Source organism: Pygoscelis adeliae, unplaced genomic scaffold (assembly GCF_000699105.1).
Source record: "Pygoscelis adeliae isolate BGI_AS28 unplaced genomic scaffold, ASM69910v1 Scaffold75, whole genome shotgun sequence".
NCBI lineage: Eukaryota > Metazoa > Chordata > Aves > Sphenisciformes > Spheniscidae > Pygoscelis > Pygoscelis adeliae.
The window spans coordinates 4,800,938-4,823,771 of NW_008824772.1; the positions used below are offsets into that span (position 1 = coordinate 4,800,938).

At 40.4% G+C, this 22,834-nt stretch overlaps 1 protein-coding gene across 1 annotated transcript in view; it reads right to left on the reverse strand.

Annotated features, from left to right (window-relative positions):
• Positions 1-21,839, reverse strand: part of ABCC3 (ATP-binding cassette, sub-family C (CFTR/MRP), member 3) — a 34,315-nt gene extending 12,476 nt beyond the window's left edge. Inside the window, exons 1-16 of the mRNA XM_009323736.1 lie at positions 21,819-21,839; positions 20,781-20,906; positions 19,770-19,907; positions 17,911-18,036; positions 17,083-17,144; positions 15,761-15,892; positions 11,556-11,774; positions 9,065-9,242; positions 8,351-8,512; positions 7,659-7,751; positions 6,096-6,299; positions 4,714-4,860; positions 4,219-4,306; positions 3,145-3,211; positions 1,343-1,469; positions 815-996 (exon numbers count right to left, since the gene is read on the reverse strand). Coding sequence (XP_009322011.1) covers positions 815-996; positions 1,343-1,469; positions 3,145-3,211; positions 4,219-4,306; positions 4,714-4,860; positions 6,096-6,299; positions 7,659-7,751; positions 8,351-8,512; positions 9,065-9,242; positions 11,556-11,774; positions 15,761-15,892; positions 17,083-17,144; positions 17,911-18,036; positions 19,770-19,907; positions 20,781-20,906; positions 21,819-21,839 — 2,072 coding nt within the window. The remainder of the gene's footprint in view (positions 1-814; positions 997-1,342; positions 1,470-3,144; positions 3,212-4,218; positions 4,307-4,713; positions 4,861-6,095; positions 6,300-7,658; positions 7,752-8,350; positions 8,513-9,064; positions 9,243-11,555; positions 11,775-15,760; positions 15,893-17,082; positions 17,145-17,910; positions 18,037-19,769; positions 19,908-20,780; positions 20,907-21,818) is intronic.
• Between the last annotated feature and the right edge of the window lie 995 nt (positions 21,840-22,834).

Below are 22,834 nucleotides of genomic sequence, written 5' to 3' on the forward strand. Positions count from 1 at the left end.
ATCACACAACTCGGTTCCAACAACAGCTATGACTTTTTATGGCTCTCACCCAGTCAAACACACGGATGCTAAATTGAAACACGAGATGCTGAAGAGAATAACTCACTCTGAGCCAGAGACAGGAACAGAACGCCTCTAAATCTGTTTGTTCACTGCCAAACTTCCCCTCATCCAGCAATCTGGAGACGGAATAAGCCTCTTGCTTAATAAGCTCCTAAACGGAGCTGTTAAAACACAAAACTATAAAAAGGAAGACCATCACCAGAATGCAAACATTCAAAGCAGGGCTGCGGCACCTGGAATATCTTCCACATCTCTCACCTTACATACAAATCTACATATTCACCCCATTTCATGACATCCATCTCAAATTTAGTGGCCTATGAAAAAAAACAACTTTGTTGGTAATCGCAGATGTAAAAGTTTCTCATTAAAATGAGGTGTTAAGGGATGATCATATCACTTTTTCACTTGATGCACACCATATGCTCCCTCCCATTTTATCCCTACAGGAAAAGGAAGGACATTAAGTATTCTGGACAGATGCACCTTTACAATTGGACAGCAAATGGAGGATGCTCTGATCTTCCAGGGCTAGATGTGCAATTATGCATCACAGTACAAACACATGCTTAAAGCTAGGAACAAGTTTAAGTCCAACTACCTTTCACAAAACTGCCCCGCATGTTTCAGTGTTGATTGTAGCAGGGATGCCATTGTAAAGATCAAACCAAATCAAGTGCTGACTTTACAGCGTTCTCTCTTTAGCTAGACAGAACAGGAATCACCAAGCAGGTCTGACTCGAAAAAAAAAATTACCTTCTCTCCTATCTCAGTCTGATCTCCTCCTGGCAGCACTTCCAGGTCAGTTTTTAAAGCACAGGCCTCCAGGACATTTTGGTACTTTTGTACATTAGGAGCTTGGCCAAACAAAATGTTATCTTTCAGCGTGGCATTCTGGATCCAGGCTTGTTGAGGCACGTAAGCAACAGAACCCTAGAACAAGGAAGGAGAAAGGAAACCTCTGACTTGTAACAAGCAGCAATTCATGCTTACAACTCTGATTAAGATCTGCAGCACATAGATATAGCTCCTGTTTGATATACATTCACATTATACATATACGTGTGCTAATTGCTGATGTATAGTTGATAGAATCAGGAAAGTCATTTCACATAAAACACAACTGAACAGGTGTGGGCAAACCCAAACAAACACGCAGACAAGCTGGTGTAGGAGCAAACAGAATTCCCTCTCCAGCCCGATGTACATTATAAGCAACGGCAGGCATAAGCAGCACATTTCCATACCATCGTTAAATGGCATCGTAAACAATACCAACCTTCACAGCCACTTCTCCTTCCAGCTTTTCCATTTCACCCAGGAGAGCAGACACCAGAGAAGACTTCCCACAGCCAACATGGCCAACAATGGCAACCAAAGCACCACTGGGGACCAACAGGTTTATACTGTGGAGGAAACAGGCTGGAAATTAATTAAACACTAGTTTACTAAAGACATTATGGGTCTTTAAACCAGGGCTGAAATACACAGTGGCAAATCAGCCTGACCTCAGCCTGACTAGATACAGTAAGCATAGCTTGGTCACTGGTCTTCTCCTCCCTTTCTTGTGTACAATCAACTGTAACCAGAACTGTAGGAGTAAATAGAAACCCAGCATTAATCTATCTTGTTGGTGGTTAAATCAGTAGGACTGGTAGCAAGCCTTCTAAGACCCTTTGCTGTGCCATATCAGTCCATCAGCAAGTCAAGCAGGGTTAATAAGCATTTTGAAAGCAGGCAATCTTCCAAAAGTCTTTTGGTTTTCTATTTTAAAACCAACAGCAATTGTACAAAAGTAGTGAGTGAAACACACCATCTAAAAATGTTCAAACCACTTTAGCACCATATTTCTAGTGCTAGTAAATAGGGTTCACAATGACAGAACACACACAGAACTTTCTCCATTAGAATCCTTTACTGTTTTTCCCACTATGTTCTTAAAGGTACCGCTTTAGGTCCTGGTTTTGAAGGTGAACTGATACAGAAATGACTGATGGACAGTCTCTTTGCCAAAGTGTCTTTCACTAATGAAATTAAGCCAAACTTCTGTTTGCACAGATTCTGATGCAGAACTAGGGCTCTAATTCTTATGTAGATTCTTACCAAGCAGGTAGTTCATGTTTTGAACACTGCAAGAGTTTTTTTATTTGTTTGTTAAAAAAAAAAAAAACACATTCAAAGCAGGAAAACTCAAAAGCACTACAATTTTTGTTTCATTGTTCTTTCCCTCTAGCTGAGTTTTGCCTTACTGGTACTTTAGGAAGTCAACGGGTAATTTTTAGGCCCAGGTGGCTAACAATTTGAGCTGGAGATGCATGGTTCTTTCTGAAATAAACCCCAGAACACCGAAGTCAACCTGGCTGCAGATTTGGTTGCCTGAACCAGACTGGCTCCTTTGAACTCTAAGCCTCTTGCTTGCAGGTTATCCGCGTATAACCTGTTAACATAATACACTCAGCACAGCAGCACAAGCTCCTTGGACTGAGAATTCTAAGAATACTTATCAGGTTTCTGTGATTTTGATCTGACAACAAAGCGTAACATAAGAAAGTATATGCTTCCAGGCAAATTTTGTTTGTATTCATTCAAATAGGCAAATGAGCACAACATGCACCCCCACAGTCTGGAAATGGCCCATGTACAGCCACAGGGATGAATCTGCCACAAGACTCTTAGAAGAACAGACCACTGTTCACACACCCAAGTCCAAACCCAGACATCTCAACTGTCCTCATAATCCATCAGATCAATTTGATTTGTCCAACGCTTCAGTTAAAAAAAAAAAAGTCTATTTAAGAAATTTACATTGCCTTTCTGTCCTTTAATAGGTAACTATTTTATGCTAGTCGCTGTGGAGTTAAAGCCTTACAGCACTGTTCTGTAAAACCTAAATACCATGAGGCATGAGGATCAGCTCGACGTTTTAAAGGCAGAAGAAATGCACATACGGGGTGTGTGGAAACAACCTTTTCCAGAAGTGAGCCTGCAGATATTACTAGACAACTTTCAGACAGATGTCCCAGGAACCAGAAACCAGGAAGCAGGTAGATGTTGTATTGCAATAGCATAAAGAAATCTTACTCTTTCAAGGATGGCTTAAGCTCCTTTCCCCAGCTAAATGTCGCATTTGATACACTGATGGCATTGCCTGTATGACAAAAACACAACAATAGAGAAGTCAGGAAATGTATTACACAGAATAGTACGGCTGAGAGACTGGCAGACAGAGGAATCTTTATGGGTGTTTCACATACGCTGCAGTTCCCTTTTCTACTGGCATGGGAATCACAGTCTCATGACTGTGGGTCACAAGACAGGCTTGTTCAGAGTGAAAATAACTGATCGCAGCTTAAGCTATAGACTGTGAGCTTACAGACCTATGGAGCTGAAAAGCTGTCCTGCTTCACCCTGCCCTGGTGAGGCTGGTCCCAACGTTTGCTGCTCAGAATCCCTGTGCAACTGTTAGCACAACTTTACTTAAGAAACCACTTTCAAGTCGGTAGGAGACCACTGCATGCTGTTGACTTTGATGTATCAGATTAAATTTGCCTCTGCGCAGCTTTTTGCTTGCCACACTAACAAGTTACAGACCTGCAGGCTTTCTTTACCTCCTGGTGGGGTGGTGTGTAACAGTAATCGCATGACAGCCACACAGCCATCCCTCCTCCTCCTCTGTCTACGGCATCGCACACAGGAGAAGTTTCAAACCACAGTATCACCAAAGTGCATTACATGAAAACACACAGTTTTTTGAGACCACCTGGTTTGCTCATTTGTCTTGGGATATTGTTTCCAACAGAAGAAATCAAAACTGTTTACAATGTTCCTGAGCATTGTGCAGTGTGAAAGGTTTGAGCAGGTCTTGCTGTGCATGTACTTCATTATTCAGTGCTGTTAGCATCCAATGCATTGCAGATGCAAACTCAGGCCCAATAACTCAGCTCAAAGCTCAAAAATATAGCCAGAAACTTTTGTAATTTCCACATAGCCTGAACAACAAACACATACTTTTCAAAGCAGCAGCTTATTTTTTTTTTAAACCAAGATTATTATTGTTATTTTCTTTTTGCTTTTTTTCCATAACTCAACCAGTCCAAAACAAATACAAGATGTTTGTTGTATTAGCATAGTTTAGAAAAATACTGATGTCTTTACCTGGTGCAATCACTTTTGTTTCCACACAATTTGGATCAAGTTCATCATGACTCAGGAACTGCTGAATTCTCTTTAGGGAAACGCTTGTCTAAGAAAAGAGCATGGCGTTATTTTATCATTCTTTTAATGGGGACTTAATGCTCTTACTACTGAAAAATAAAGCATGCAGAATGGCTTAAGCTTTCACGCCATGGGCTTCCTGAACAGTGACTCATTCTTTCCCTGCAATCAGTCTTACTCTGAAATTCAAGCTTTTAACTGTGAAATTTCTCAGACTAGGCTGAGTTCATCTGAGTGAAGCAAAATTCACACAGACAAGCTTACTCAGAAGACGTCAGGCTTTCCAATACAGGGCAGCAGTAGAGAAAGGATATTAGAAAGAAAGCCAGCTAACGGGCAGGTGCAAGGGATCTCTGCGTTCCAGAAATCAGGGACATCTGGGGTTCTTCTTGTTCACATTGTTCAAAAAAAACTTATGCACCAGATCCTCCTTACCTGCGCAACATTGCTAATAACTTGTGGAAGCATATTGAGGGGAAACTTCAAGATATTAAACAAGGAGAGGGAGACAAAAGCCTTTTCTGCATCCAGGATATTCTTCTCATCCACCGAGACATATACAGCAAATGTCGTCAATGCTACCTGAAAGCCAGAAAGTGAGTTTACTGCGAGATGTATGTAATATTTTGACATTTTAAAAAGCGGTCAAGCCTGATAGGCATCTTTGAAATAAAAGTATCAACAACGAAATTGGGTAAATTTTCCGTTTCTGACCTTTTCAACATGCTTTAAGAATGGCAAGTCATATAAACAAGTTGATATAAAAAAGGGCACGCGGCATACAATAACGTTCAGATTACTTATGGCTACACTTAGTTGAACTAGGAGATTCAAGAGGTGAACTACAGAACTCAGGTAAATAAAAACGGGAAGCGGTTATCTGGCCGGGGTTTGGCTGCATTTCCAACTCTGCCCAACCGAATTTTCCCATTGTAAACTGCAGGCTAAGCAAACAAGACTTAGTGATCAATAGGAAAGGGAGTAAAATCCAAGTTATTTGCTGGTTCACTATATGACAGGGACCATCCACTGTGGAGGGACCATCCTATGTGGTAAACTAACGGTGAGCAGGAACGGGAGTGTGTAATTTAAGGAAGTGCATTAACTTTAAGGAAACATGAAAGAGGCAGGATCTTGAGGCTGTTAAGAATATTTCTGCAGGGTTGGGCCTTTGATCTCGAGACCAGTTGGCTAGGAATACTTTTGACAAAGCACTTATCTGAATGTTTTTATTCATCAAAACCAAAACCCTTTCTGCAAAACGGATCACAGTGCAACGAAGTGGAAAATAGAAGGAAAGAAAATTGAGGAAAAAGCATTTCAGAATTGGCAAGGTATCATTTGGGCTTTATTTTTTACATTAAATCAATCTTTTTTTAGGCTGTAGAATAATTTAACAACTCACTCCCCCACTAAAACAAGCAGAGCACTGTAACGCGAAAGACAGAAATGAGAGCTTAAGACAGACATTGTCCTGACTGACTCAATTTTTTTTTTGTTATTTTTGCTATTCATAAATATCTCTGAGGTTTCAAATTCTAGTTTCAATTTGTTATGGGAAGTACTTTGAAGTGGTTGGAAATTCTCCCGAGACAGCTATTCCCAGCTTCCACTGGCAGGCTTTATCAAGAAATACTTTAATACCAATTAACAAAAAGGCTCTAGAGAACAGGGAACTTCGCTTCAAAGCATGTGAATAATTTTTTTAAAAAGTATTTACACTTTATTCCTATGTACATTTAGCAAGCAGAAAGCCTCACGCTTATCCTTCAAGGATGTACTTTTACATCTTAGAAAGTCATGCAAATTCACTTTACCAGGAACGGTGCACTGATCCATGCAAAGGTGGACAAAGAATTGAGATAGGCAGATTTTTTCAAAACTTGCAGCTCATTCTTTCGTATCTCCAACACTTTTTCTGAAAACGATGGTTCCCAAGCATACAGCTTCAGCACCTTTATGCCACCCAGAATCTCATTCATTAATTTAATGCGGGAGTCTTTATATCGCATTTGTTCCACCTAGGTTATTAGTAAACACAGGAGACAGAGTGTCACAGGAATGACTAGAAGAGAGCTTTCAGCATGTTGTCTCACAGCTGTGATGGTCCTTGGGCTATTTCTGAAGAGGATGCAAAAGGTAATTAAAGAAAGCCAGACTGTTATCAGTAAGCTTACTGTGCAAGTGTATACCTCCAAAGAAACCAGAAATCAAAGAAAACAGCTGAAAAGCAGAGTATTAAAGCTTTCCACTCATCTTCACTGTTGGGGTTACATTTTCAAAACCACCTTAAAGAAAGATTCAGGCACTTCACAAAAATACTACCCTACTTCTTCCTTTGATGTCTTCAGATTTTTTTCCCTGATATGCATAGTTGTATTTCTTAGGGCATCCCTTGAAAATTGTGGTTACTCACGGTTTATTTTTTCCTATACATTAGAATACAGTGCTTCATTCAGTTACTTCAAAAAAAAATAATAAAAAAAAAATCCCTGCTCAGCTGTGTAGACAAAATGAAAAACTGCATTCACACACACACGCACACCAAGTTATGCAGCTCTGAGCATCTTATAATGGGCAAGGGAGAAAAGGAATGTTAATACTAACATGTCAGCATTCAAGAGATTTAATGGGAAGTCTGGATGTCTCTTTAAGGCACGTAATAATACCACTCTGTTACTAAGGCTGTGCTTAAATGTCATAATTTATATTAGTTTTCTAACTCTTACCTTTTTTACATCAACAGCTTAATTTTTTTTTAAATCTTCCAAACAGTCACTGATAGGTTGCACAGCACGAGCCGCTTATTAGATTTTTCTAGCGCAAAGCCAGAGGGCACTATTATATTGGTTTTTTCAGCCTTCCTTGACTAGAGTCGACTAAGACTACAAAGAAAGGAATAAAGGATCCTTTTACCTTAAGATAATAATTCAAATTTAGCCCAGCTCAGTAGCAGTGAAAGTCAACACTGGCTATTAGCATAAAAAACCAAGCTGCCAGGCTTCAGTTCCCATCTCTGAAAACAGTCATTCACAGCTTAAAGAACAACATTTATTTGCCCTTTCTCTAGACACTCCTAGAAGAAGCTACCAGATGAGGGGATATGGAGACAAAGAAACTTCTTGCTAATCCCAGAAGCTGCTCCAGCAGTATGAAGAGCCACTGACTCAACGCCACACCTTTCCCTTAAATAGCATTCAATTCACTGTGGAAAAACTATCTGAGAGGATACAGTTATTAAATATATCAGTACAATCTTACTCACGAGTAAATTGGTGCAAATGGCAGCTCATTAATGGCTAAGACGGCCACTGATGCCTTCATTTCTCATAGCACAGCTGCCAATTCAGATAACGTCACCTTCTCTGCTGGTACCTTACCTGGAATGTTCTGGTTTTCATCGCTATTGCAGAGTTAAACGGGATAAGTAAAACCATCACGGCAACTCCTGCCAGCACAGAAGGCCCTAAAGTCTTGATGGAAAGAAAAAATGTAAGTTGTTGCTGTACCCAAGTGTTGCTGCTGTTATGCAGTAAAACAGATTAATTGCATAGAAACATTTTAAGGATGAAAGCCAGTGCTCAAACTGAACCTGGAGTAAACCAGAAACAACTTCACTGTAGCAAAGGAAAAATTATGGTTATTCCAGGTCAGATTTGTTTCATGTTGACTTGCACAAAACTTCTTTATATGGCATGATATAATCTTTATACATGGCTTACATTTCCTATGCCCAGGGTTTTTTTGTTTGGTTTGGTTTTTAAACCATTTCCCTCAAGCTCTCATTTGTATCAACTACCGGGAACACTGTGATGAGTCCAAGACTGATCCTATCAAAGCATGGTAGGGACAGAGCAGACATAAAGGCTATCTTTTGCTTCAAATGCCTTATCTTGCCTACCAGCTGAACAAAATGATTAAGAGACTAATTGATCGTGTACACCAGTACAAGCCATTTTACTACAAGGCAGAACAATGAGTTTCTAAAAAATCAGTGGTGGGTCAAATTAACAAAAAAATAAGCTTGCACATAATTTAGACGAATTCTGAAAAAATGTGACAATGTCTATACCTGCCAGAGGAAATACAAAGCTAGAAATATCTGGAGCGGTGCAGACCACAACATGTTCAGGAAAGTCATCAGGTCCATGAAACGTTGGGCATCCACTGACATCAAGTTGACAATTTCTCCAACAGTCGATGAGCGCTTCGCTGAGTTTGTGATGACTAAGGACTGAGAAATAAGAGAGATTCAGTGGACTCACAATCTTGATATGTATGGAGAAACACAGAGAAGAAATCCTCTATTATTAGCAAAACAAGACACACCTTGAGAATGTGCTTCTCCAACAAGAATAAAATAATTCACAACTACATCAATTCCTAATCTCCAAAGAACAAGGCTTCATGAAGTGGTTTGCTTGTGAGCACCTCTATCTCAAGCGGAATGTAGCATTCTGAAGAAAACCTAGTTGCATCTAAGTCAACTCACAGCACAAACACACTATTCTCCTGGATCCCGCTTCCAAATATTTAAAGTGAACCAATATTTGCCTGTGATATGTCTGGCGACCTACCAGTACAACCCCATGAAGTTGCTAATCACTAGAAAATTCTGTAAAGTATGATAGAGGTACTCCTAAAAACTCACCAAACCCCCAATCTTTTATTTTCCAGGAGGCTGTTCTTCTCCAATATGCCTGCTCTTCCCTGAGTATTTGAGAACTGAGGCCACTTGCTTGGCTATACACTGGTGTTCCAGCCCGTGAAATGCTTCCAGTCTTACCTTTCGGTATATCACTCCAGTGATCCCAGTTCTCAGCCTCATCCCAGTAACAAAGCAGTACTGGAAATGCTGGTGAAGTATGAGTGTCTGCAGCACAGCACAGATAAACATCAAAGCCGCAATCAAAAATCCCCACCAGGCTGGGGCATCTTTGTTCTTAACGAAGCCGATTAATACACTGTTTTTCAGAAGATTAGGGAAAAGGGAAAAGAAACAAAAATAAAAAACATGCAGCAATTTTAATGGGACATAACACAGCCTCTCTCAGCTATGGCAACCTGCCACATCCTCTAACCACAAAAAGTAAACAGCTCTCCAGGATGCACGCTGAGTTACAATTTCAGTCAAATGACAACGAGAAGACACAACAGCAAAACCTTAGGCTTTTCCAGTGAGAAAGTCCATTTGCAAATGAGCCTGTAGAAAATGAAATATGACAAGAGACTCCAGGTTTCCACCAAGATCCAGCATTTAAACACACGGCTCACTGTCTGAGCTCTGATAGGCAGCCCCCCAGGGCAAGAGGTGAATGGCAGGACACAGTAGGACAGTGTAGTAAAGCAGGCGAAACCCGCTTCTTACCCAAATCCTTTTCAAGCAGCCTGAGTGCTTCTGCCTGGGGTGTTTTCCCACAAAAAAGCTAGATTAAAAGACATCCTCCTGGATGGATGCATAAAGAGTTCTTCACTCCTACTTTTTTCGTAAAATGGTAGTACCATTAAACTGGCTATATCATCTTTTATTAATAAGCCATTTCTTACTACACACAGCTGCTCTCCCTGCGAGACCTGCACACTCTCACATAGCAAACAAGCAGAACAGCATATGGCAATACCCAGCGTTCTCAAAAATCACATTTGTGATTTCAGCCTACTGACCAGAGTATTGAATTGTCAAAATATGGGAGGAACAGAGATTTGACTCCATGGTTCAAATAACCAGCAGGGGGAAAATACACCTGGAAATTACAAATCAGGCCCCAAAGCCTTGCATTAGAAGCATGAGGTTGCTACATCTTTCTTCTTCCAGCCCAGAGAGATCTTCCTTCTGCACTGCACCGATTGTTCATGCTGTAAGTGGACAGCTTCAGGAAAACCTCCTCCTCGTAGTCCCAGCATGGGATTCAGCAATCTTTTTAGAAACATAAAACTATCCTACGTGCAACCTGCCAGACAGCCATGACTTTTTCATTTTCTCTCACCATTAGAAGTTCATTTTCCAAGACTGCAGGAATTTAGGCTTGAGAAGAAATTCCCCATCATATGCCTTGAGATATCACTGACAACATATCCAGGAATTTATGCAAGTTTGAGAAATTCCCAGAATAGATTATACTTAATGTGTTCTCAGAAGGAAGCCAGCTGCCTCCTCTTCACTAGGGACTCTGGAAGAAGACAGACTGTAAACTATTAAATGTCACCATACTGGGTCAGACCCTCTTTTTAGCAGATTTCTGGGTACGTTACAAACCACCCACAGCACAACATGATCTCAGAACACAGCTCCACGCTGGTGTTATTTTAAGAGACACTCATATAGGAGCAGGGCCCTCTCTACTCCTCTTCCCCACATCCACCTGTGGCCTCCATCCAAACTCCATTCCTCTCTCACGCATTAACAGGACTATGTGCTTTTCCATTGATTTGGAAATAAAAAAAATAATTGTTTGACAGAAATGCTGGTATTTCCACTGTTACATTCTTCTTAGTTAATGATTATCTGGTGAAATTCTCACTTTAAGAATAATACTAACAGAGAAAAAAATGTGGGGATCATGCAAATTCCTTTATGGATCAGGCTGAGCAACTGGTCCCCCTGGAGATGGGAGATATAGGTGTTCCTCATACAAGGAGAGTTTGAGGACATATCACTTTTGTCAGGATCTCTCTTTTTTTTTTTTTTTCTTTAATAGAACCATCATTTTCTTTCACATGGAAATTTACTGCAACTGTGCCTCACACATTCTCATTGCTGTGCACAACTAAGAACACATGAACTCATCTAAATGGTCCAAAATCTTTCCCAGATGACAGCAGCGTGGCCAAAGCACCACATACTTGAGCATCATGCTTCATTTGTATATCAAGTCACGCTACAGCTGCGACCACCACCAACGCATGTGGTTATCAGATGTACAGAGACTACTGGATCCAGCAAGCAGTGCTTCGCTTTGATTTTACAAATAATCCTTTAGAAATGGGGAGAAATTGCTTTGGACTGCTGCACAGAGCAACAGGTAATTTGTAATTCAAAGCTGTCTATTGGTGATGGGCGATTTACAAATCTTGCACTTCAGTGAAGCTTGCTCAATTTACAGCTTAGTCCACAATAAAGAACTCCTGTCTTACGGTGTTTCAGTGGGAAGGTGGGGGAGCATACACATGCAGCACTGTGAGGGAAACTAGCTTCGCATTTCAAAAATAAATACTCCGTGCCAAAGCCAAGCCTCCATAGGGATTGCACATAGAAACTACTCACACAGTAAACCAACCTTAACAGCTGCGGGTTGACGAAAGAAAGTAGGTCTTGTATCAGCTTGAAGAAGGAGCCAATTAAGAAGTATGGCCCAAAGGTCCTCAACAAAGCTTTGAGAAAGGAAGGCTTTCTATTGTGCTTTTTATCTCTGATCAGAACTTCTGCTTCCTCTGGACCATCACCAACATGATTCAGCACATGGTTAGATTTCTTCATATATGTCACCTCCTCTTTCCTAGGGGAATGAAACAAGCAATTAGAGACAACTGACAATGAGAATGTCATTTCCTTATGTGTACAGCACTGCAGTAACATCTAAAAGTCTGCTCCTTTCTTTGCTCTCCTACTGATCAACAGCAAGACTTTCAACAAGATCTAGATGCTTTTTCTGCAGTACTTATGAGTTGTACTCCATAGGCCAGAAAATCAGTCACCGTGGGATGAGAACATGGCCCAAAGGAGTAGGAGATGAACACCTGACTTCCTCTGGCAGAGGACAGAGTTGACCTTGAATCTCCAATTTCTTGTAAAGGAATCCTCTAACAGTTGCTATTTACATACCACAAAAGGCACCCTCACCTAGTCCTTCTGAGACTGTATTCGTTATTCAATTAGCAGCTGTACTAAACCTTTAGCCTTATCTGATCACACAGCTGCTTTCAGAGTAGTCTGAATCCCTCCAGGGAGACAGGCATTGAACCACATGCCAAGCTAAGAGAGGAAGCAGGCACAGCCCTCTCAAAATACAAAGTTTTGCATTCCTGGAAACTTGAAAAAGTACAAGCCATAGCACCTCCAAAGCTGAGCCATCTCTGAGCTCTGGGCCGCAGCTGTCCGAGGTTCTTCCAGGACAGAAACTTTGGGTTTAGGTGCCTAAATTTTACTCAGATGACAATTTAAGCATTTAAACCCTGTTTGGCTGTATCCCTTTCTTACTTTGTGCCTGTCTTTCTCCATCTGCAAAATAAGCCAACGAAAGTGACCTCTTCGGCAAAGCTCTTTGAGACTGACTGATGAAAAATGGACCCAACAGGTCCGTGCTGTTCTCCAGGGCTCCAGGTGGGTTTTCTAGAAGCACCTCTGGGGTTTAGGTGCCTGACTTCTGTTGCCCGTCAATAAAGAGGGGGTGCTCTGGGAAATTATTTCCTCCATTAATTGCTCTCAGAGAGCAGCCTGGCAGCTTTTCTACCAGCAAATACCGAATTGCTGTTGTTTTTTGGGGGCTATGGGACCTAGAGAACAATTTCCTGAATGTCAGCCAGGAAGGTTAAGTCCAGGTGGAGCAGGGAGAAGGAAATTAGTCTGGGGCACATAAGCCTTATAAGAAGGGACAGATGAAAAGAGAGACCCTAGAAACAGTGAAGACTTACAAGAAGGCATTTGAAAAATAACTTGTAAGTACTACCAAGTGAGGTTGGATTTATGATTCTTCATAAAGAGTGTTTTTTGGAGCTGGCTGGCTGCAGAGTCAAATAATTCCAACAGCCTGTGAGTATTCAAAATGATCACCGTGGCTAACAGTCCACAGGTAGAAACTTGTTCACATCCTTTCAAACAAAGGCATGTGCAAATCCCAATTTCTTTGCAATAAAGTTTGAGGGCAGGGGGAGAACCTAAACCAGACAATTTATTCCCCCCCCCGCCCCCAGACAAGAACAAACAGTGTTGTCTTTGTCCTTCCAGATCAAACCTGGAGAGTTTATGAGCAAAGCCTTATTTTTCTGGCAACCAGGCTGTTAAACTCATTGAAGGATTTGAAGAAACAAGACTACTTGCCCCTGGCTTTGTGCTATTAAAAATGTTTATTACAGTGAGCTAACAGCAATGCAATAGTTCTCTTGCAGCAAAAAATCCCAAAGGGAGAAAATGCACTTCTAGTGTTTACTACGGGTAGCTAGGTGAGGTCAGGTTTTCAGCAGTGTGTGGGACTGCTCACACCCAGCTTTTTATCAAAGCAAAAAGCATGTGCCTGGTTTCCATTATTTATGGCAGGGCAGATAATAGATGCTGATTATCTCATGGGAAAACACATAGCTTTCTCAATGGTGATGACAAGGCCCTGCATCTTCAATTTGTCTTCATAAGCATAGTCTCTAAAATCAGAAGCTAACTAAAAATGAGGCAAAATAGATTCCAGCGCTCTCTTCTCCATCCAGCACAGCTCTAACTTTCTCAGAAGCAACCGCACTTATCAGCGAAGTGAGCGAGTAGAGACTTCAGCCATACAGGCAAAGAGTGCAAAAGCAAAGAAAAAATGCTCTTTGCGTGCTTTATTATCTATAATAACAACTTAAATCCACACTGATCTCTCCTGTAACTCATTAGTAGCAAATGAATTATTAGCAATTATTTAACAGTAATTCACAAGACAGCTGTGAAGCAAAATGTAAAAAAGGTTTTGTAGATTTAGGAACAATAGAAATGTGATAATCATTACCATAAAATAAGTTTAAAACTTTAGCTATGCCAGAGTTGCAACTGATTAAGTTTTTAAAAATAAATTACTACTATGTACACTGCAAATATTTTCCATGACACTTTCAACACGTGTACAACTTGACACAGCATTTTTAATGTCATAAAAGCTTGCTCAGACCAGATTTAAAGAGTTAAAAAAAATATTTACAATGGCTCCCAAGCAACTACCACTAATGTTATTTGACATTAAGTAATTGAGAATACTTACTTATAATTGAAGAATAAGCAGAGCCACAAAGCTTTTAGTTATTTGAAACCCAGCAATTTGGAGTACAGTGATTTGCTTTGTTTTTGCTCTTTTCCCCACCTTAGAATCATTAACATAGTTGCCACAAAATTTTACCTGAGCTAAATACAAGCCAGAATTTCCGGTTAAATTCATTGCCAACTGGACCCAGTTTTTATGAATAATTTCCAAAATGCAATGAATCCCATGACAGAATTCCAGGCACGGTTTCTGGTTTCTCAGCAAAAGTTTTCCTGGACCCTAGGCACTTCTGCACAATGGCTGTGCTCTTACCATATAAAAGCCTGGGGGAGTAAGATTTATGTCTGTGCAAAAAGACCAGAACCCAGACAATACACGTTACTCCACACCATAAAAGTAGAGACATTAAGAAAACAAAAAAAAAAACCCAACAAATTAAAACCACAATGCACATACACACGGAGCGCTAGTGGACAAGCTGCTGGTGTTAGTGCTGGAAACCTTTCAAATTTTAGCTGCGAAGTGGAACTCTCCACATCATATTTAGCCTTGCCAAGAACCTTACAACTCTCTCCTAATATTATCACATAATAGGGTCTTTCCAATTTGGCAAGGATATGCACAGAACAGAGGAAAGCCTCCACATGGAGAAGAAATCTCCAAAATGAAAGGAAATGGCAGTGCAGGCCTCCTCCTTATTGACATTTTTCATTTGAAAGACACTATTATCACATCTATTTGTTTGGAAACATTTTGGACACTAACCAGTGGGAGAAGGAAATACAGTTACACAATAGATAATTTCTTAAGACTAGATTAGGACAGAACGTGCAATAAAAAGGATATCCTCTCCAGCATGGATGTAACTATATGCAAGTTCTGACCCTCATCCCATTTCCATCAGAGACTATGAGAATTTTGCTGCTAACTTTCTAGGCAACAGGAGTAGGGTCTCAGCTCTTAAAGCGAGATATCTCTTCCCCTCCTGCCTTTCACATGTTTTGAGTTTCGTATCTTTACTGCTAGGAGGTGAAGAGTTGCTCACTGCTAAGAGCCTTAAGGCTAAAAATAGCGTCAGGCCAAAAAACTCATGATGGGGATGATGAGGAATTCCTTTTAGTTTATGGTGCACAGAAGTTGTGCTCTAACATGCATAGGAGGGATGCAATTAGGGGGTTGGACATCTACCAGCTCAGTGATGAAAGTTGTTCATTTTCTACAATCCAACCAACTCAATCCCTTGTGCTTACGCATCTTCAGCCCTTCTCCACACGGTAAATGGCACTACCTGCCCATGTAGATTTTAAGCACCTAGTTAAAAAGTGTGTCAGTGGTACACAAGCCCCAGAGGGCTCCTGCTTGCCTCTGCCCAGACATATTAAAATAAGCAAATTTGACTGTTAATATGAATGAAGAACAGATAGGTTGAAGAGGTAGGTGCCATTTTTAGTTGGCTCATTTTCATGGATGAGCAGCTTACTGATGTTGAAACGACTCGGATCAATCTCTGTTTGCAGACTTGTTCGTATACTTACTGTTTGCACTCTGCTTTTTCTTTGTCCCACTCTTTACTTAGTTGTTGCACAATAATTTTTGAAGTATCGTCTTCATTCAGTGACCACAAATCTTTATCTTCGAGGGGCCTTTTGTACCCAAGAATTGCCATGCTGCACATATAGAGAAAAACAGTCCAATTCAGTTTGGCTAATAGTACTTGAAGTATTGCTAGTAACTCTGGGACTATTAAGCTAACAAAAGCAAGAAGATACATCTCCACAGAAAAGGTGATAATTATACCTCCATCTCCTTTTGTTCCTTATATTGATGTTTGCAATTTAGGAAAGGACATTACGTAATTTTGATTACATGTATTTTATTGAAAACATCACTTCAGAAAAAAGGACAATAAAAAACAACTACCAGAAGTATTTGAATGAAACTGTGGTGTTCAATGAAAACAGTGAAGCTTTAGAGGTGAAAATAACTAAGTCTATCTGGAATAACTGTCAGAGGTGAACAAAATGCAGAAGTGAAGCTCACGTAAGTTAAAGGAAAATCAGATTTCTCTGAAAACTACAGTTCCTCAACTGGAAGAGGAATTTTGTCACGGGATACAAACGTCTAGTTGCCAAAAATCTCGATGGGGAATCTGAGCATTCAAAACTCTGGAAGTTTAGAAATATCTCACTCTCTCACTAAAAAGAATTTTACAGGGCTGTTGCCAGGACAATAAAGTTACATGGATGGAAGAATGAAGATCTCAACACCCTCAGCCACCATGGAAAAACTGGGTCTTAACATGACCTTTGACAGCTGTTCGTTCCACTTCTTTATCATGGAGTAGTAGGAAGCCCAATCTCAAATTTGCATCTTTAATACACATGCCTTTTGACAGCAGTATCAGTTGGTGGTAATCATTTGCATATATAACCCAGTTTACTTTCCCTCTCGCATGGAAAATATCCTTATAAAAAAGCATTCACCCATGAACCTCAACAGGAAACAAAATACATCCTCAGGTGGGTGAAAGGTTGCCACAATTAATCTTGTGGAACACAGTCTTACATGTTGGTTTAGGTTGTACTCCAGCATGCGGTAAGCACAACCAGGCTGTATACCCTATTAATCATGCCACAATTGTTGCCACTCTTCAGAGAAGTTTGGGCAGCGTGAACACTGTGAAAGCTGTTTCTAAAAAGGCAAATGCTAGAAGTGCTCACACCACTGTGGATGAAAGACCGTCAAACATCAGCTACTTACAGAGGAAAAATCTCTGTATTGCTAACTCTGTACAACACACACCACAAGTGGAGTTTGGGGTTGTCAGCTGTCCAACAGCTTGAAAAGAGAAGCCTACCTTGTAAACCACCAAAATGTCAATCTTGACAGGAAGCCTGAAGTTAACTCTGGACATGGATTCTATAGTAAAGTTATGGGAGAAAAAAACAAAATAAAGACATGTACCATTACTTTAATAAGACGACAGTCTATTTTGATCAGTTTTGGTATATTACATGTATGTACCTATGTCCTGACGAGACATAAAATTGATTTCTTTCATTTCCCGTGTCATGCAAAACTCTCTTTATCTTTATCTTGCTTCATATACCGCCTTTAAATCACACTTATATAAACTGAAATGTCATTCTATGGTTTCTGAAATGTTCATTTTAAGAAATGAACTCAACTTCTCTCTCAGCTTGGTTTAAACATAAATCCAATTACAGAGACCATTTTACGAATTGGAGAAGAAATTTAACCTGTGACACCACTAATGTCTTCTGTTATTAATGTTTTTCCATATCTATTCTCAACACACATAGAACTCATTTCTAACTCTAAATGAATGTTAAGCAAGTAGACCACCATCTCCACAAAACCCACTCTTGAAATAATTAATATTACACTTCAATGTTCATAAATGTGATTTAAACTGCTGTGAAGCAGCAAGTAGGAGAGCTGCTTTCACTACATAGCTTCCAGTCATTACTGATGGCATATATAATGGAAAAAGGCTTCAAACTCTAATATTACTCTCCATACCCAGTGTTTCATAAGGGGGTCACTAACTACTGCAATCTCAATGACAATTCAAAGCTGTTTTCAATGAAAAGTATTCTCAGTGGAACTCTCAAAACGTGATATAGTCTGTAAAATGCAAATAAAGCAAAGTAAAAATACTTACAGGATCTGTATTAACAGGGGAAAAAAATGGAGGCTTTTCTTTAAAACATGAAAGGATCAACTCAACGATTATCAAAGCAAAGTAGATGTAAAATGTGGTAAACCTGAACCTTTCATTTACATGGCCCTAGAAGGAAAAAGAAACGCAGTATATGATTGTTTTTATTGTACTTCCCAGCCCACCCAACACTCTCTCTCCCTCCCCCTCTCTCTCTCTCCTCCCCCCCCCCCCACTCCCCCCATCTTTAGATGCCGACAGCTCCGGTGCAGTCGCTGAAGACGCGGTGGTGGGGAGACCCTGGCTGGGCTCTGGTTTACGAAAGTATGCACGTACTCTGTTAAGTGCCTAAGAACATGCTTATCTCCAAGCTTTTCATTAAATTATGTCAAGTTCAAAGTCCTTATACATCTTCACTGCAGACACCCTCTGGAATCAGGGCTACATGACGTCCTTTTAAATTACCTCCAGGGGTTCTTGCAAGATCATGTCTTAAGCATAGGAATTGTCAACCCGGATCAGAGAACATCCATTTACTTTAGTATCTTGTCACTGACAAGCAGTGTTAAATACTTTCAGAAGAAGCGGCAAAAAACACTGTATTGTATAACACCAGTTCCATCTGCTCTAGAGGTATTTCCTTTCCTACTCATACGACTCTGCAGTTGACTTAAAACTTCTTGCTGTGAGGGTATGTCCCTTATACAGCTCTTTCATACCCTAATGTAGTTGTGAATGCTCTCATGTTCACTTAAAATGTTTAAACCTTAAGTGCAAGAGAAAGAATATTTGGTCCTCCAGTTGCAAGAACAGGAGAAACGTTACCCATACCTGTTCTAAGGCTCTGCACCCATAATTTTAAGTTGATTAAGGATTCAAACATTGACAGTCCAATATTTGTACTTATTCACCACTACTACAGTTTTAAAATTGACTTTAAGCGGTGTTTGAAAGGGTCTCACCGCGATTGCAGCTATTTGCTGAAGAAGTTCTGCACAGACTGTCATTTGAGGTTTAATTCAATCTCCGTTGGAATAGTTACAACAGCCTGGTATAGCAAAATCCTTGCTAAAAGGATAATGCTGCTAAAAGTTACAAAAAAGGAAGTACAAAAAAAAAAAGAAATGAAACAGAATCAACACTGATTTCACTGAGGAGAAGCAATCACCTTAATGTTTTTCAAATACTCTTTTTCACTCATAGCCTTTGATGGTCTCATCACTGAAGCAATCTGCTTTGCCCTACTTAGTGGAATTTGTTTCTGTGAAAAACATAACTTTCTTACTGCAGGAGAACCTGATATGTTTTCAAACAGGAATCATAGCAGCCCAGGTCTCTTTCCTCTCCCTCCAACTTTCTGTTCTCTATTTACAGCCATAGTTGGAGTCAGAATGCTGTCCTCAGCACATCAGGCACTGACAAAAGAAAGCCTATGGAGCTGTATAATGTGGCCAAGCTGCCTAAGCAAAAAAGGAACATTACATATTAAAATGCATCATCTCCAATTACTACCCATCCCTATGTAAGCATGGCAGGGGAAGGAGGCTGCAAAAGGGAAAAGGGAAGGGAAAAAAAAAGGGTTTGTTCTAATATATATACCGTGTTGGTATAGCCCTCACATGTCTATCAGGTTTCCAGTATAGCCTTGGGCTAAGCAAAATCTGCTTTTTGACTTTGCATGAGAAGTCCCAGTTCCCTTCAAGTTACACAAGTCTGAGTCAAGGCAATGGAACCAAACTTCTCTTTCTCTCTGGCAAAAGCTGGGCTCAGATCTGACTCCAGACTCGGTGATTCATTCCCTTCACAGAGATGTTAATGCTGCATTTCCCGTTCTCCAAGTGCTAACAAGGATGGCGTGTTACCTGTGCTGTCGTAGTCATGATCTTAGACCGGAAAGGCCCCACGGCACAGAGCACAGACAAAAACCAGAAGAGAACGAGCACTCCAGAGGACTGAACCCCTCTCAGCCTTTCATATTGAATAAGCAACGTAGCTAACAGCTGTAAAAGTAAATACAGCAACACGTGAACACAATCCCGTCCCACTGCTCCCCTTATTTACACTCAGTTGGCAGCTGTTACAGACATCATCAACAACAGGACCTCTTTGAAATAAGGCCCCATCATAACTTCACAGAAGTCAATGGCAAAACCTCGTCTATCTAAGGAAAGCAATGAATAACGTTACAAAATAATGTTTTACTGTTTTCAGAGCCTCATCTCCAGAATTCAGTTTTTAAACCACACTTTGTACCTAGGGCTAGGCACACTTAAATATTAGCTACAAACATTTTAAACAAATGTAAGAGCTGTCATTTCTCCAGTCCAGATGGACAACCATGACTTGTCTAGAAAACAAGTTGTTTTTTTTTTTAAAAATTCTAACCAAGGGAATTAAAAACTTAATGGGCAAATTTTACTGCTTCATTTTTCATACAACAGCCACAAGCCTGTTTGTCATCCTAGGCAAAGCAAATTTGGTTTCTGTTTAATGGAGGAAGAATCACCAGATAAGAGGCAGTTTTACAAAGTCCAATACGATACTGAACAATGCACAAGCCATGCTCTATCGTATCTCCCTGTTTAGGCAAAGTCATATCCAAATTCTCTCCACACCTGGATCACAAGCCTGGAGAAACAGATGAGAGCAAAGTGGGAGGCAGAACAATCTCTCCATTATAAAGATTTTAATTTACATAGCTGAATCTACATGAAAGAGATATCTGCAACTGCAGCCTTTTAGGTAAGCAATACAAGTACTAATAATTCCGTTAAAAGAGGACAGGATAAGGCAATGAATGCAAAGGAACCCTTTCCCTCCTTCATCTGCCTAAGAGTTATTCTTATTGGTCACAATAAGAAACAGCTACAAACCACAGTGATGCCAACGATCAATGGAGTTACAAAATAGACTGGTGGAGGCGTTCGGTTTTGCAGGAGCTCGTGGAAAGAGTAGAAGAGATCTGCCCAGCTCACGCACCACAGCAGGACACCAAACAGCTGGAAGAAGTCAAACAGAAACAGCATTTGGTAAACTCATCTCCAGCAGCAGTCAGAGGGCGAGCAAAACCGTTACGATTCACAGATTCCCAGCAAGGCAAAGCTGTATAAACAGAAAAACTTTACTGCGTTGATCAGCTGCAGTCAGGCTCACCGAACTGTCCCACTGCACTCAAACCAAGGATCTCATCTCAACTGCTTTCCAAGGGATTTGCAAACACAACCAGTAGAAAGACTAACGTATTTACCTGTTTTTTTTCCTATACTATTCAGTTTTGATTGGAAACATAGGCAGCATCCAGATTAAAGGCAGACATGCCCTGAAGCAGAAGCCTGGAATTTTTCTCCAGGAATAACCCCAGTTCTCTCGCCTATGGAAAGTGACTTGCTTGCTTCCCTTGGACCTAGTAATTTATAAACCAGAAGTGCTGTTGATGCCAGCCATCTCTTAAGCACAAGATGCAGATGAAATCACATAGCTATTGGGTGGGTAGAGCGGCTTGAAAAAATACCCTCTTGTGCTTACTTTCACAATGAGATTAAATTCTCACTAGACCTACCTTAAGGTCTTTGTTTTGCAGCTTTCAGTGGTTTAAAGCTTAAGTAAGGGTGAAGCAGCATATTTTTGGCTCAACAAAGGGGTGAACTCTCTCCTCCAGAGCAGTCATCTCCTCTCTCTACCCAGAAGGTGGGCTCGCAGGATGGATTTCCTTACAGATGAGCTATCCTTTGGTATCCTTCCTCAGAAATCTGTACATACACTGTTGTTTCCTATACGCAAGGTCTTCAGTTCCCCCATAAATCAGAGGGAATTTTGTTTAAATCCTACTGCAGCACTTGCTTGGATACTGAAATAATGCTAACAAACTCAAAACTGCACATTACTTGTGGAGAACTGCAAAGAGATCTTACCGTCTTGAACCTGCTCAACATGGAAAGCACGATGTATCCTCTTTTGTTGTGCTTTAGGTAGAGAAGATAAAAGGGTAATGCACTCCATAGATAAATGCTAGGGATCCATGCTAGGATGGTATTCTGGAAACATGGTGTCAGGTCTGGATTATCAGTGTGTATCGAAAGATTTGAATCCTGGAAAACAAGATGAGACATTTATTAATAGAGAGGCAGAAGCGCTGCCAATTGAAACATCTGGTTGAAGAAGTTGTATCCAAATTCTGCTGGAGTTAGCAAAAGGCCATAGTAAAAGCTTTCCAAAAACACCTTTCCCAACTACTTGTGGTTAATTTGCTATAGTAAAAGAGCTAAGTACAGTTTTAAATACTGGGCAAAACCTAGAAAGACAGACTTCTGCCCTCCTGTATCTCAGAGCTGGACACATTTCATAGCAGACAAACCCCTTGTGTTTCTGCCTTTGCTAAGGCTTAGTTACAGGTGCTGATACCACAGCATTTCTCAGGCATTCCCAGCCTGGAGTGCAACTGCTAAACAAAGCTCTTGAGGCAAAATCCTCAACCTGAGAACTCATCCAGCAAGAATGTCCAGCACTGGAGAAAATTATCAGATTTAGATCAACTGTATGCTGACCTAGGAAAACCCCCTCCATTTATAACTAAAATTTTGTCCTTCTTACTCGTATGCCTCCAACTATAAGTACTACCCTATTCTAAAAAAAGGTAAAAGGAATGTATTATACACGGAGGTAGGAATATGTGCTTTCCTGCAAACATTGCAAGCAACGCTTTCCATCTGTGACCTTGGACATCACAATTCACATATGCAACTTGTACCTAAGGATTTGAATGTACCACGTGCAAACACCCAGTTACACAAGTTCAAACTAAAATAGAAATTTCAGTACGGTTAAGGGGAACTTGGTTTTAATCAAACCTACTGGAAATTCACAACTTGCATTTCGCCATCTGATGTGTCATCTTAAATGCGGTAGATAAATACTTACTTGCAGGAAA